The 15,614-nt window shown below is 47.5% G+C and overlaps 1 protein-coding gene across 1 annotated transcript in view; it reads left to right on the top strand.

The window, feature by feature from the left end:
• The first annotated feature begins 1,273 nt into the window (after positions 1-1,273).
• PGM2L1 (phosphoglucomutase 2 like 1) overlaps positions 1,274-15,614 on the top strand; it is a 680,235-nt gene continuing 665,894 nt past the window's right edge. The window contains exon 1 of the mRNA XM_086933811.1: positions 1,274-1,738. Coding sequence (XP_086789937.1) covers positions 1,634-1,738 — 105 coding nt within the window. The 5' untranslated portion in view covers positions 1,274-1,633. The remainder of the gene's footprint in view (positions 1,739-15,614) is intronic.

Raw genomic sequence — 15,614 nt, 5'->3', positions numbered from 1 at the left:
ACTAGCGGCATTTGGATTTACACGCCCTGGGCACACTCAGTGCACTGTACTAGGGTCTGACAAGTAAACCAAATATCCAATCATGGAACCACTAATCAATACATCAATTTACAGTAGGGAGCACTAGTACTGTGGCACTGGACAGCATCCAAATCATCTATCACCGACAAAAACACATGAGGCAACTGCAAACATGGAAGGGAGACCCACGCCAATGGTGTCAGGTCTAACACATCCGTACCAAAATTAATATGGTCATCTCACTCACCCTGCAGTCACTCCTCTCACCCTACTCTCACATTGTTGCATCGCTCACAGTGCACTCACATGGGCACTCCTGTCACCCACACAGCGCAGAGGGTTAATGTGCCTGCTACAAAGAACATCTACCAAGCAGATCACAGAACTGAGTGTGAGTAAACTACGAGTAGCCCTAGAAAAAAATTTGAAATGTTGGACAGAAAGGGGATTTAGAGAGATGAGGTGCATTATCAGTGAGTGGTAGTGAGGAATTCATGGAGAAGGAGGAAATGGGGAAGGGGCTCCAGAAAAGACTTGCACTGTGCGCGACCAGTGCTAGGGCCAGCCCTGGCTGAAAGTGTTAGCCACCCCCGAAGTTCAGGTCTAGTTGAGCCCCTGGTACCGGTACTCTCCTAGCCCAAGTAGATCTTGATAAGTGGGGTTACTCAGTACCGGCCCATTAATAGCACTGACTTCTAGGTAAGCTTCAACGTGTCCTCAATAGGTCTCTGCAGACAAACAGCTGTGCTGTATGGTAGGCTTCGACCTAAAAACGGGTGCCCATGCCACCCTATTACAATTAAAAGCAGCCAGAATACCAGAATTGGGGTATAGTGGGGTTCTCACAAACACCCCAATTATGGCTCCCTGGGGCGTAGCTTGGTTTGTAACATATGGGGGGGGGGGGGGGGGGTGAGCTTCAGATTTTCCAGCAATCACGTTGGCCTTTAATGTTAAAATATATTAAACATGGGCAGGGCGCATGAGAGGGGCTTAAGGGGCAGTGGAATTGGAGAGGAATACAGATTTGTAGAGGAACTAAGTGAGGGAAAACACATGTTTGTAAACGTATCAACATTTACATTCGGCAGCTTTCTGAGTCATCTTAAACAAGCCTCGGAGAAAGGAGTCTTTAAACCTAAAACCACATTTCCCATGGTGGCAGGATAGCGGTTGACGCATGCGCGAAGCGTACTCCCTCGCCTGCCAAGAGCATGACCGAATTCACTTCTTCTTTTTCTGTCCTCGCGCCGCCTCCAGCGGCTGTCAATAGGGTAACGGGAGTGAGCGCGCGCAGGTGCTAGGAACGGCAGCCCGTGCACGCGGCTGTCAGTGTGGCGCTGCGCGCGACGGCCGTTATTTACGTTTAACAGAGAGGGGTCGGCTCTTTCCCTCCCCTCTCCTCCGAAGCGTTCCTTCTGGAACAAACGGTGCCCAAGGGAGATCAAGCGAGAGGCTGCTGGAAGCTGCGTGGGACGCCGAGCTCGGAGACGCCAACGTCTAGCGCTCCATCACCCCAGCACCCGAAGCTTCCATGGCGCAGCTTTCGTAGCCCGAGCTTTTAGCTAACGCCGTGCAATAGAGGAGCTGCGACCGGACTGCTGCCACCACCATGGGAGACCGCGGCGAGGATGTCAACTCAAACCAGCTGCTGCCCAGGTGCACCGGGGACTCGCAACTGGACGACGCCGCCTGCCTCTGGCTGCGCTGGGACCAGGTGGGTACTTGCAGGCTGTCACCGCGGACCGGGGCTCGTGCTGCAGGCTCGTTTGCATGCCTAGCAGGCGCCGCGAACCTTCTCATTGGTCAGTGCGCGCGTGTTCCATGAGCTGGTGGCCAATAGGGCGGCAGATTTACCATTGTTTGATGACATGACCATGTGCTCTGTTTAGCTGGAAATCTGGGTATCAACACAATATCATAACGCTAGTCTTATCTGCGCAAAAGGGGATGCTTGAAACCAAAGAGAGACTCTTTAAACCTCTAAATTTAGCCCCCAATTTGAAGTGTCAGAGATGCTGAATATTTTATTTATTTATTTGTATTTTTTTGTATTTACGTTTTCTGGTCGTTAGCTATAGTATTAGTATGAACAATGTTTTCTCGCAGTATAACCTGTAACTGGGCAAGACATTCAGGCGTTGTTTTTCTATAACTCCTCAGATTAACACTTAAAATCCCATTTCAGATAACTTTACTGTATTATATTTATTTAAGGAGATCCTCGGCAAGGCGCCTACGTTGTTGTTTGTTCATTAATGCTCCATCAAAATACCAACAAGGCAACGACAGTTTTTGAACCAAAAGATGTCAACAAAACCTTTAGAGCAGAACTTCTTTCTCCAGGATATTCAGCCACCCTTCCTCTGCATGTGGTTTGTTGACCACAATTTGGGTGCAGGTTTGATCAGTGTTCGTGGGTAATAGGGCAGTTGTTAAAGTGTAGTTAAGACCTCAATTTAGGAGATTTCATATGATAATGATGTAGGAGGTAGCTGCTTATTCAGTATAACAATAGAACTTCCTAACAGACTTTGAGATAACAACGCTGAGTACCACACAGATTTCCTTATTTATTGATATATCTTTACAAATGAAATCTACTAAGAAAGTACAAGTTATTGTAATTTGTTGGACTGGACAAAACGTGCAGACTGTGCCAGACTTCGTGTCTCATTGATACCTGACCGCCTCACCGGCGGGTTCCTGGCAAGTACTGAACAGGTTTGAATGGTGGGAGGCCATCCTTGACGAATGTTTAATTACAGGAGACACCCCTTTGCAGTATCTGTCTGATCTTTTGTAAATTGTCTGAAATGTCCACCATTAAGTGGGTCCGTAAGTATGGTTCTTCCACTACATACACAGCACACCTTAGCATGTGTGCACACTTAGCATGTGTGCTGATATCTCACTCACGTGGCTACCTCCACTTTTGTAGTCACCTCACCCTTTTTTTTTTTACACTGGTCCTGAAGAAAGCTTTAGGATTACTCTAAAAGGCTGAAACATGTTGCCCTACACCTAAAGGATATTGAAGGTACATTGTCCTCTTCACTATATCCCGCCTTAGTTTTTAATCATGTCCTAAGACCCTATAAGGTGTTTTTTTTTTTATTTCTTTTGTTTGGGTATTCCTTAGACATTTTTAACTTTACCACTCCCAAAGCACACCTCACTGAACCCCCCAAAAAACCTGCTATGCTGTAGTCAGGCGTTGAAGCACAGCTGGGTTGCATTTGGTAGCCCAGCTGGGACTCCAATGATGAAGTATGCCTTATACTAGGTTGGTGGGCGAGGGGTCTTTTTACAAATCCAGTTAATGTCTGTACTCTTTCACATCATCTTGAGTCAACACAAGTGTTACCACTTACCTGTGGGTTCGTCCATGCTCTTTGTACTGCTATATTGGGGAAGAGGACGTACCCCTCTACTTATTCCTCGCTCTCCTGCTTTCTACATAAGCCTCAATTATAAACATGCATAATCATAACTTAATGTCACTGTGCTCATTGTAGTAATCTCGTCAGAGGAATGTCTTAATGTGTGACTTTTCTCTTCAACTAAACACAGCTGAAGAAACGCATATAAAACACACTCGACTCAGGTGTGATTCTTCAAAGGAATGGTAGCATCACAGCAACCTTAAAATCGTCGAAGGCCCTTTTATATCCTTGCTCCATGTCTTTAGGTCACCAGGCTGGACTTACTTCGGCTTTGCTCCGGCACTAGTGAAACACAGACTGCCGCACAGCCGGGCCTGCTATTTAACATCCAGTGAAGCACAAGGTAGCTTTGTTGGAGCACCAGCGCAGGGTACTGTACCAGCAGTAGGTCAACCTTAGGAGATATCGCTCTATGCTTGGTTTTCCCCTTGCATAATAATCTGTTAGGATAAAACTATGCAGTGTATTTAGTTAATTACCCAAATGATCTATATTAAATCCAGTAGAGCTGAAATTTCCACACTATAAAGGGTACACAACATTTTCAGTCCGCATTGTTGCCAACTTGGGGCACAAATACCATTCGTGATACCGACCGCTGGCTTTTTGTGGTTTGTTCACAGTTTGCTGAAATACGGGGCACAGTGGACACAGACAAATTGTCAACCATTTTGGACATGTTGTTTCCGTTTTCTCACATGATTAGCACTCTATAGCATTCTAAAAAGGACAAATATTGCAAATACGGTTGGCCTAGAAGTCGTGGTATGTCATAAATGCTCTAGCTTGGCACATAGTTAAAGTATGTTTTAGGTGACTAATGTTGAGCTAGAATTTATAGGGTGGCAAAAGCCACAGTTAACCAGGCTCCAAACAGGAGACGGACACAAAGGCACATAATTGTGTAGGTGGAGAGATACAGGAAAGGAGGGTTTAAACCAACCCTTCAACTGTTCCATACATAGATTTTTTTGTTAATGATGACCTGACCAAACTACCAACCATTCCGAACGTTACCTAACCTCCCCTCGCTTCTCCTCTCCGTCACCACTAAACACTTGCTGAGACACCAATGCTGCCTTCCTTTATCCAGTTCCACGTCCATATAACATACACAATGAAAATATATCACATTTTTATCCAACAACTTGAGTCACCTACTTTTGCTCGGGGTTAAGTGGCGCTGGCTGTTACTGACCCAAGTCCACTGACTGTCCACTCAACTTCGGAGTCAGATCTTCGTTGTGGCATCAGTCACACACAAGGCTCGACTCGAGCCTGCGTGGCCACTGCAGATGTAAGGTCATAGGTATGTTCTTGCGCTGACTCCGTCCTGATCGCTCTCCGAAAGAGGGGAGCGGGGAAGACCGACATTGCCGAGCAGCGGCCCAGCAGCAACAGAAATGGCCGTATTACTGCATGGCTTGACAATAAGCCATTACAGTGATTTTTCATTACTCTGTGGGCAGAACATCCCACAACGCTGCACCATGTGCACAAACTGTGCACCAGAGAGGCCTATGCTAGGCCTCAGCAACCGCGTTTCTCAGCCAATCCCGAGGCGGATCCCTTGCTGTTACACAGCAAGAGAGCAGCGCCAGGATTGGCTTGAGCGGGCGAATCACGGCTCTTTAGGAGACTGAGGGTCTGTGGCTTAGAGCAATCCCTCCTCACTAATGTGGAGAGTGGAGAAACCTCTAGTGTGCTTGACGGGCTGGCTGGGGAAAGTCATATCCAACCCAACATGCGCACTTTGTGGTCTAGGTGCCGTGCTCTCGATGCCTGCGACCCATGTGTGTCTGCCTACCAAATTAATTGATGCTCCACCCCCTTCAGAGCCGCTGCCATGCCTACCGCGGAATGCTGACTCGCAAGTTGCACTTTTTGAATTACTTTCAAATTAATGTAAGTGTCCCGTATTGTGTATATTCATTTGAATGTACTGGTGGCCAAATTTCAGTGGGGCAACACCCCAACGCCCTAAAGCAGGAACCACCCCTGGTATTAACAACCACAGTTCAGGTATATATAAACATCAGTTTGTGCCACTTGATGTTGGAATATGAATTTTCCCCCAGATTGACTTTGGAATGTTGACCCCTTAATTTATGTAAGTTATTTTTTGTGAGGCACTGACGAGCAACATCGTGGCCAAGTCAGAACCCTAGCTGAACCTCACACTGCCTGAGTGCCATCTCACACACCGATACCCCCTCTGACATCAATGATAACTGAAAAAGTAAACCACAGGTTTTAAAATGCAATGAAATGTGTGGATAATCCCTTGAGCTGAAATGTCCTCATTTCAGATAAAGAAGCTTAAGCTGTGTAGATCTAAAGGCTGCTGTGGCATTCGACATGACATTATGAGGTCTATTGATTTTTTGTTTGTGGCGACTAGGAAAGTACAGTGAAATTACTGTTCCTGTCAAGGTCACTGGGACAGTGGAAGTGCTAGTCATGTTTTCTCCCTTTAATCAGGCCAGGGTTCGGCCAGCTTTACTCTGTGTATTGTTCAGGTGTGTTGTTGAAAAGTGCCTTCCATCTTAGCCTAAAGGTTATGCTAAAATATGTATCTTTATGGAATGAGTCACAGTGAAATTTCCATGCGTTTATTTATTACTTCTCCTCGCCTTTCAAAGCAGGGCATACACGTTTCTTTTAGAGAACGTCTTCACCTTTGACGGACAGTAGACGTGCACGGCAGGCGATTTCCAATTCTGCTAAAATGCAGATCTGTGCTGTCCAGTTTTGCTGGTGCTGATCGGAAAGACGGATAGGGTGCCGTTTGGTGGCCTGGCTTTAGAGATGTCCGCAAAATGCAGGCCCTGGCTTCGAACCAAAAGTCTTTCTGGAATCTTTTTTTTATGTGGATCCGCTGCCACACCGATTGAGCAAGTTTGTTGAATGTGACCAGTCACCTCAAGGGACGAGGTATTACAGGGAAGGGCATGTAAGCAGTTGCGTGAATTTCATGAAACGCTGAATTGTTCTTATACTGCGACTCGTTCGAAAGCACGATTTTCATTCAGTTTATTATATTTTTTCTTATGCCATTCCCATTTCGTGTGTAGCTCTTTTCTTTCGGCTTATGTCGCAATTTTAGAACAGATCTATGTAAAAAATAATTGAATGATATCAAAAGCTAGACATACTTCAATACCCCCCTTTTCGCTGAGACTATTTTGCGTCAATAGATACATTTGTGTAATACACGTGTTCAGTAAAAAAACAAAAAAACCTGGATCCGTAGCGACGATTGTTTATTGCATGGGAAGAATGGTACAATTATATCTCCTGACTCACTAGACATAAGTCCCTTCACAAAGCCGAGTCACAGAAGAAATAAAAGCTAATTCAAAAATACCGTGCTAGTAGATTTATTGCAGTTTCCAGGGCAATTTACCAGTGGCAGCTCCTCCGCCTTAGCAGAGGAGCGTCGCCCCATTGCTATTGTAGCTGTGAAAAATAGAAAATGATAATAACGACGTTATCATTTTTTTTTTCGGGAGTCGGGCCAGTGCTGGCTCCCTGACGCCAGAGCAAGGGGGGAGTGATTTGCACTCCTCAGAGTGCACATGACAGTTTGGCCGAGCCTATAGGGCCGACCAAACCGTCATGCGCACTCGGCATGTTCTGTATTGGGCCGTGTTGCAGAGCCCCATAGAGAACATGCCCTGCCTCCCCAGGCACTGCCTGAGCATCCAAAAAGGATGCTCAAGCAATCACGACGCAGTGTCGTGATTGGCTGGGAGAGCCCAGAAGCCTGAGTGCTTCCCGTCGTTCCAGCAGAGTAGGAGAGGTGTGCGGCAGCGGGAGAGGCATGCGGCAGAGAGTGAACTTTTTTTTTTGTGTTTAACCCCCTTCCACCCAACCACCCCCATTCCGAGCGAGCCGCCACTACAATTTACATCCCAATAATATTAATTTGCCTGAAACCAAAATCCTTGTGGAACTGCTGCAGTTATAATCTGGAATGCTGGTAGCATCCCTAAGAGTCCATCCAGTCCATTCATGTTGTGGGTGTAGGGCACTGGCACTTGCATCAGGCCATCGCACAATTATGTCAGTTCTGCTGCTTATGCTAGTGGTGTTGGTGTACATTAAGTCAGTACCGATGCAGCTCGTTTAATCATGTGCTGCTGTAGCTTAGTTACTGGATGCTGAGGTGCTGATGCTCAGTACTCACGTGACGCTGTAGCTATGTTACTCATGTAGATATGCTGCTGTTTTGTTATGACAGTGGTGCCGCTCTTCAGTGTTACCCGAGCTCCTGTTGCTCAGATATGCCTTGGGATTTCTCAAATATTCAGTAATGCCAAAACTAGTGGTGCTTCAACTCAATTATAGCATTGCCAATTATGTCATGCCATGCATCTGGTGTTTCTCGGTGATCCCTGTGGAACTTCTTTATTATGTTGGTGACTTTGCAGCTACTGCCTGTTTCTGACTTCTGTTTATTTAGGTCATGCGCTACAGGGCATAAACCTTCCTTCGATGCAAGTGTTATTGGGGGTAGTAGGTAAGCGGGTTGAAGAGGGTAGGGTGTAGAGAAGCCATGGCCTCTCCTTAAGCCCCAAAGAAAGCCAATAGTAGATGGCTCAGGGTTTGAAGTAAGGCAACAGTCCATATAGCCTCATGGATTACACACAATGTTCTTAATAAGCCTGTTTGTTTAGTCAATCTCAATGCTCAGTCGTCCTATCAACTTTCTGATACACATTCAAACAATGTCTGTGTCGTGGCTTAGCATGTGTGAGAACTTTAATGGCAGGTGCTTTCAGAACAGTTTGGTGGCCACTGGACAGACAGGGCAAACACAAGGAGGTGCTGGATGGAGTGCTGAAACTTTTCAGACACTCACCCCCAGTCACATATCTGGGTTGAATCGATCATTGTTCTTTAGCTCACTTCGCCACCTCAGTTCAGACCCAGCTATATGCAAATCAGTCTTTATCCTGTGCCTCATTGGAACAGTCCAGCCCGAACTGGCAAGCCAGGTCTTCCCTGAACCAGAAACAAGCATCTTGGGACCGGTTTGAAATCCAGTGGCAAAGTGAGCAAGGGACCCACGTCTGGGCATACCCTGCCAAATTAGGGCAAACACAATGAGATGATGGACAGAGTGCTGAAACTTTGCTTAGCACTTTTCACCCTTAGTGGGATGGGTATGCCCAGACGTGGGTCCCTTGCTCACCGTGCCACTGGATTCAAGCCAGCCTGGCTGATGAAGGGTAATACCCAGAAACCGGTCCCAGGATGCTGTTTCCTGTCCAGGGAGGACCTGGCATGGCAGTTTGGTCTGGATTGTTCCCATGAGGTACAGGGTCAAGACTGATTTGCATATGGCTGGGGTGGTATGGTGAGAAAAAGAACGATGGATTTAACCCAGGTCTCTTGACTGGGGGTAAATGTTTGCATTGTCTAGCAATGGCTATTTAATTAAACAACAAAAAAAAAGTTTCACATACCTTTCTCACCGTAGAAAAAAAAGCAGCATATGTAATTTGTAATGTTCAACAGGGATTTTAACGGACATTGCTGTTAGACATTACTGAGTCTCCATGAGAGGATCCTCCTTGGCATATCAAATATAGGACTTCAGGATGGATCTCCATTCATGATGACACCCATTTTATTTTCAGTAGAGTTCACCTTCTCTGTTGGGCTTTTATGTTGCATTTTGAGAAATATCAGTACCCTCTGATCCGATTAGTGGTTTTCCTTAGCAGGTTGGGACAGAACTACCATCCAAGTGCTCATACATCTCAAAGTGGTTTTGTAGTTCTGTTGACACCTTTCAGGGCTTTCCATTAATACCCAGAACCCCTAAAATCCTCAGGTTTGCAGCTTGTGGCTTTTTTCTCCAGAATCTCCACTTTCCCTTCTAGGGTAGGTGGTAGATAGTTTTGGGTGTGCAGTTTTAAATATGTTTTAGAATTAATGTTTGCTATAGCTTAGACCACTGACTCATTGTCAGTGAAATTGTTCTCCCTCCCTCGCAGCTCCAGCATTAAGTGAGGCCTTCCCCCTAGCCCCTGCACTCTCGAGTGTTGGTTTGAGGCCCTCCTCCACCCGCAATTATCCCTGCGCCTCATCCCTGGTGGTCCAGTGGACCTCTGTTTCCATTCTCTTGATCCGCTTTTTTACTTGTTTTTTCCCTCCCTTCTATATCACCCCTTCACTCTCCTTCTGGGTCTTAACCTCCATTTTCTGTCGTTTTCCCCTCATTTCAAGCTCCCCCCTTCACTCTCCTTCTCTGTCTTTCCTCCGGTTTTCACTCGTTTTTTGCCCTCATCTCAATCTAACCTTTTAACTCTCCTCTGTCCTCTGTGTCTTTCCTCCACTCTTTCTTGCACTTTTGCTGCCTTATTTGCACTTTTCACTTTATTTTTGCCTTTTACCTTTTTAGCTCGTTTTTCCCCACCACTGCTGCCCCTGTGGCCCCTTCCCCCCCACACCAGCACCACCAGTGCGACTGGCCCAATCCAGCTCCCTCCCTGCTCCCGCCTCCCAGCTGTCTAGCCCTCCCCAACCCCTACTTAATGGCGGCCACTGTGCGGGCGCGCCGCCGGGGCGCCAAAGGTAAGCCCGTCTGCGCCCATCCGCGACCCATATGCGACCAGCACCAGGAACCCTGGATCGCTGCACTGCCAACGCTACGACCCAGTGGCACTCCACGCTCTCAACCGAGGTAGCAACAACTGCAAGCTAGCAGCACCAGCCGACACCTATGGACCCTTCAGTTGTCACCGCTGCCGGCACACCTGCAGCACCGCCAAGACCACTGGCCCAGCACAATCACCCAGCAAGAACACAACCGAACCGAAGACCCAGCAATGCATCCTTCCCAACGTCCGATCCCTCCACAAACACGCCACCTAAATCTTGGACCTCCTCGACAGCACTACCCCGGATGTAGCATTCTTTACCGAAACTGGACCAACACCACCTCGGGACCGGACATCGCCATCACCATTCCCCAAGGATACAAGATCTCCAGAAAGGACCGCCCCACCTGCCCTGGAGGAGGAATCGCCATCGTCCACAAATCCACCCTCCGCCTGAGCACACTCCCCGACGAGCCCACAGACCTGATGGAACACCTTCACTTCAAGATACTGGCCAGCCCAACCTCCACCCTCCGAGGAACCCTCATCTGAAAGGCTGTCAAAACACATCTCTTTCAATAACCATTCCATTTTCTGCGCCTCTTTTTTTCTGTAAACTGTCTGTTCGCAGCGCCGGGACGCCCCTTGGCTGGGGCAGCCGTGCGCTATACAAATCACCATAACATTAACATTAACATTAACATCTACCGACCCCCTGGATCCCGCAGACTTTTTGCCAACTCCATCACGGATACCATCTCCTCGCATGCCATCACGTCCACCAACAACACCCTACTGGGAGACCTCAACTTCCACCTCAACAACCAACTAGACCCCAGCACCACATCCCTCCTGGACAACCTCCACAACAGTGGACTCCACCAGATCGTTACCGAACCCACTCACTCAGCAGGACACACCCTCAAACACCACTTCACAACAGGAAACTCCAACTCCATCACCTTCAACCACAACACCGAACTCCCATGGACTGACCATTGATGCGTCCACTTCACCTTCACAGCACCCACCATCCACAGACACCAGCACCTGCTCCCACGAAGAAACTGGACCAGAATCACCGATGACCAGCTAACCTCATCACTCAGCAACTCGACCCCAACCATCGCGGAAAATGACGACCCCAACACCGCAGCCCGAACCCTGCACAGATGAATCTCCGACAGCGCCACCAACATAGCCCCCCACAAGAAAAACAACACCACCCACGCCAAGAAAGCTAGATGGTTCACCACCAAACTTCGAGAGTCCAGAGGCACTTGCTTCAAAGGCCTGGAGGGACACCAAATCCACATAAGCCCACAACAACTTCAGAGCCGCCACCAATGCCTACCACCAACTCATCAGAAAAACAAGGAAAAAAGCAATTGTAGACAGAATCTCCACTTATAAACACAACAGCAAAGAACTCTTCAACATCATCAAGGAGTTCGCCCATCCCACCAGCGAGTCCACTGACATCCCTCCCTCTCAAGACCCCTGCGACAAACTCAGCACCTTTTTCCACCACAAAATCAAGAGCATCTACGACAACTTCAACTAAGATAACCAACACACTGAACCCTCACCAACCACGCAGACACCCTGAAGCCAGCGATGGACAACTGGACAGCCCTCACCACCGAAGACACACTGAAGACGATGAAGTCAATCCACTCTGGGGCCCCCAGGGACCACTGCCCCCACCACATTTTCAATAGAGCCGCCAACACCATTGCACCCATGCTCTGCCACACCATCAACCGCTCCCTGGCAACCACCTCATTCCCTGACGACTGGAAACACGCTGAGATCAATACCCTCCTGAAGAAACCCTCGGTGGACCCCACCGACCTCAAACTACAGACCCATTTCCCTGCTCCCGTTCCCAGCGAAAGTCATTGAGAAAGCCATCAACAGCCAACTAGCCACATTCATCGAAGAGCACAACATCCTCGACTCCTTGCAATCTGGCTTCAGAAAAATCCACTGCATGGAAACCGCCCTCCTTGCCGCAACAGATGACATCCGTACCTTACCGGACAAAGGAGAAACAGCAGCCCTCTCCTCCTCGACCTCTCAGCGGCGTTCGACACAGACTCCATGACGCAGGGATCTAAGACCAGACCCTCGACTGGATCTGCTCATTCCTCTCTGGCAAAACGCATTGGATCAGACTCTTCACACCCCCCCCCCCCCTCTTTCCTCTCAGACCCTCGCCTACCACCTGCGGAGTCCCCCAGGGGTCCTCCCTCAGCCCTACACTCTTCAACGTCTACATGGCTCTGCTCGCCCCCATCGTCAGAACCTACGGACTCAACATTGTGTCATACGCAGACGACACTCAACTCATCCTCTCCCTACCCAACACTGCCAGACACAACTTTTGAGAAGGCATGGAAGCAGTCGCCAAATAGATGAAAAACAGCTGCCTACAATTAAACACCAACAAAACGGAAGTACTCATCCTGAGCTCAAACCCATATGCCTGGAACTACACCTGGTGGCCTCCCGCCCTCGGAAGCCCGCCTACCCCCACGGACCATGCACGCAACCTGGGAAGCATCCTGGACTCTGAGCTCAAAATGGACCGCCAGACCAACTCTATCGTCCTTCTGCTTCCACACCCTCTGCCTCCTACGTAAGACCTTCAAATGGATCCCCCTCGAACACAGAAAGAACGTCACTCATGCCCTGGTCACCAGCAGGATCGACTACGGCAATGCACTCTATGCCGGAATAAACAAAAACCTCCCCTGCAAGCTACAGTACATCAAAAACGCTGCCACAAGACTGGTCCTCAACCTGCCAAGCCACTGCCACATCTCCCAGCACCTGCGCACACTCCACTGGCTCCCCATCAAAGCTAGTTACCTTCAAGATGCTAACCCATGCTCACAAGGCCCTCAGCAACACCGAAACAGCATACCTGAACAGCCGACTCCAATTCCACACACCCCAAAGGACCCTACGATCAGCCCAGCTCTCCTACGCCGTGGTCCCACGCACCAGAAAGTCCAGATCGGGAGGCCGCTCCTTCTCCTTCCCAGCGGCCAGGGCCTGGAACGACCTTCCGCTCCACCTCAGACAGATAACATTGCTCCCCATCTTCGCAAGAAACCTCAAAACCTGGCTCTTCGACCGAGCCCCTCCTTGATGGACTGGAACCTGCGAACCCCGCCCCCCCACACCCCCAGCGCCTTGAGACCCTTATGGGTGAGTAGTCGCGCTTAACAAACACCATATTTGATTTGATTTGTTATCTTCAGTGCAGTTTGTATGAATGCATAATTTTTCTGATTTAATCTATTACATTTGCAGTGTCAACCCTGCTGTGTATACAGTTAACCATATCCTTGTTCAGTTGCCTGTGGGAAAGAGTCATTTTAAGAGTGTTTTTGCCCTTCAGTCAGAGGTGTAGGGGGATCAATAATTGAGTGTATTCTGTTTCCTCCTGCACGTTTCAAGCTACTAGCCAGACATTATCTTTTCCGCCTTTCTTAATAAGTGCCACTTTCTAGCTGTCAGGAGGCCTCGCCCCAATGCTCAGTTACACTGCTGTTACTCCTAGGCGCCCTTCTCCTGGCTGTATCTCTCTCATCATACACTACATTCACTGAACCATTAATTAGCAGGTTGGTAGCCGTCCATCTCTCACTTGGCAGTCCTGTCCAGCAAAACATCGTCACTATTTGTAGTGGGCTTCTCCTTGGGAAATAAATGTAGTCTGCAGCTGCAGTGCTCACCCGTCCCGTTGGAAAGCGTTCCGGTCAACCTGGATCCCACTTGATGAGCCTAACTTGGAGCCTCAAGAGAGAGCAGCCATCTTGGACCCCACAGGCTTCACCTCTCGCGGAAACACTTTGTTAATGTGCAATATCTACTAGTATTGTTATTAATGCTTCTGGCAGTTTGTTAACTGGGGGCACTATGTTAAGGTGCAATATCTACGAGTATTGTTATGGAATAATGTTTCTGGTAGTTTGTTAACTGGTGGCACTATGTTAAGGTGTAATATCTACTAGTATTGTTATGGAATAACGTTTCTGGTAGTTAATGTACTATATCTATTAGTTTTGTTATTATGGAATAATGTTTCTGGTAGTTTGTTAATTCACAATCTACTAGTATTGTTGTTATTGAGTAGTGTTTCTGGTAGTCTTTATAGAGTGGTTTCATTTACCACCCAAACATTCTTGTATGATAGCACCCTTAATTGACAAGTATTGGAGCGCTTTGTGGAATATTTGTATTGTATGTGCCATGTACCATTTATTTTAAGAAATGAAAGCAAATATCAAAACTTTCTAGCTTGAAGAGCATACGCATGCCTCATATCGTAGTCTTGGCGAAGGAGTGGCTGGGGGAGAACGATTCAGATAAAAATGCCTTGTGTGATGACTTCAGACTCAACGTGGAGAGCGATAAGATGTGCAGAATCAGCAGCAGTTGCACACAGTGTAACATTGTGACCGTATACGCGTGGCCTCCGTCATGACCTCTTGATAACTTGAGAATGTGAAAATGAATTCAGCCGCAAAATATTAAAATGTGCTGAGGGAAACCAATTCCGCAGACCGCTTTCTCTCTACTGATCCCACACAATCCACCGTTTTTATAACGAAGGTGGGTAGCCCGTGAAGAGATTGAAAGGACACATAAGGAGTCTGCTCACGTGAGGGAATTGAAAAGAACAAGAATAAGACAGACTGTTTGCAAAAGTACTAGAAATGACAGTCGAGGAAAAGCCAGCTGGAGAAGCGCAAAGAAGAATCTACAAATTCTTTAAGGCGTCTTTCTCAAAATCCAGACCGTTACCACCAGGGCTTCACAGTTAACTTGGTGGAGGAGACCGATCCCTCCTTCAGGTTACTAGTGGAAGAAATTTGTACTAGGATTGGGATTTAGTGGCCTACATTTCAACTAGTTAAAAGTCCGCGCTTCTGTACTAGAATACAGTACACTAAGGTACCGAGTACAGCATGGTTCGAATCCCAAGTCTCTCGGTATTTTTAGATGTTACATTTGTTACTGAGCAAATACCGTACGTTGTGCTATTTGGCCACATGTTTTCAGTCGGAAAATCCTGCTGCAACTTTTGTTGGCAAATAGCAGATAGTTTTGTTTTGTGTACCCAGGACCATACTCTAGGGCCCCCAAAGGGAACGCCCTGGTTTTTGCCAGCAAGATTCTCAGCAGGATTTACATACTGAAAACTTGTGAGTAGATTAGCACATTGGGTAGATGCCGCCTGAAACTGAATTATCATCAGCGATGTAATAATGGCCTACCTACTTACAAAGACAGTTACTATGTTTGTGGACTTGAGTTTTACAGTCCATAAATATTAACTCTCAGACTTCATATAAACCTCATATTGTCACCTGTCAGTTAACTTCCACACCCGTTTGCATGTGTAGAAGTCTGCTCAAAAGATAATGGTATCATATTTTGAAGACCCCACATCCATGTGCTTTGTGTGGCACGTGATCTTGACTTTTGGGTGTAATATGTTGCACTGGGCTGGGCGGAAACG

Source organism: Lissotriton vulgaris, chromosome 8 (assembly GCF_964263255.1).
Source record: "Lissotriton vulgaris chromosome 8, aLisVul1.2, whole genome shotgun sequence".
Lineage (NCBI taxonomy): Eukaryota > Metazoa > Chordata > Amphibia > Caudata > Salamandridae > Lissotriton > Lissotriton vulgaris.
This window is presented reverse-complemented; position numbering and strand designations above follow the sequence as displayed.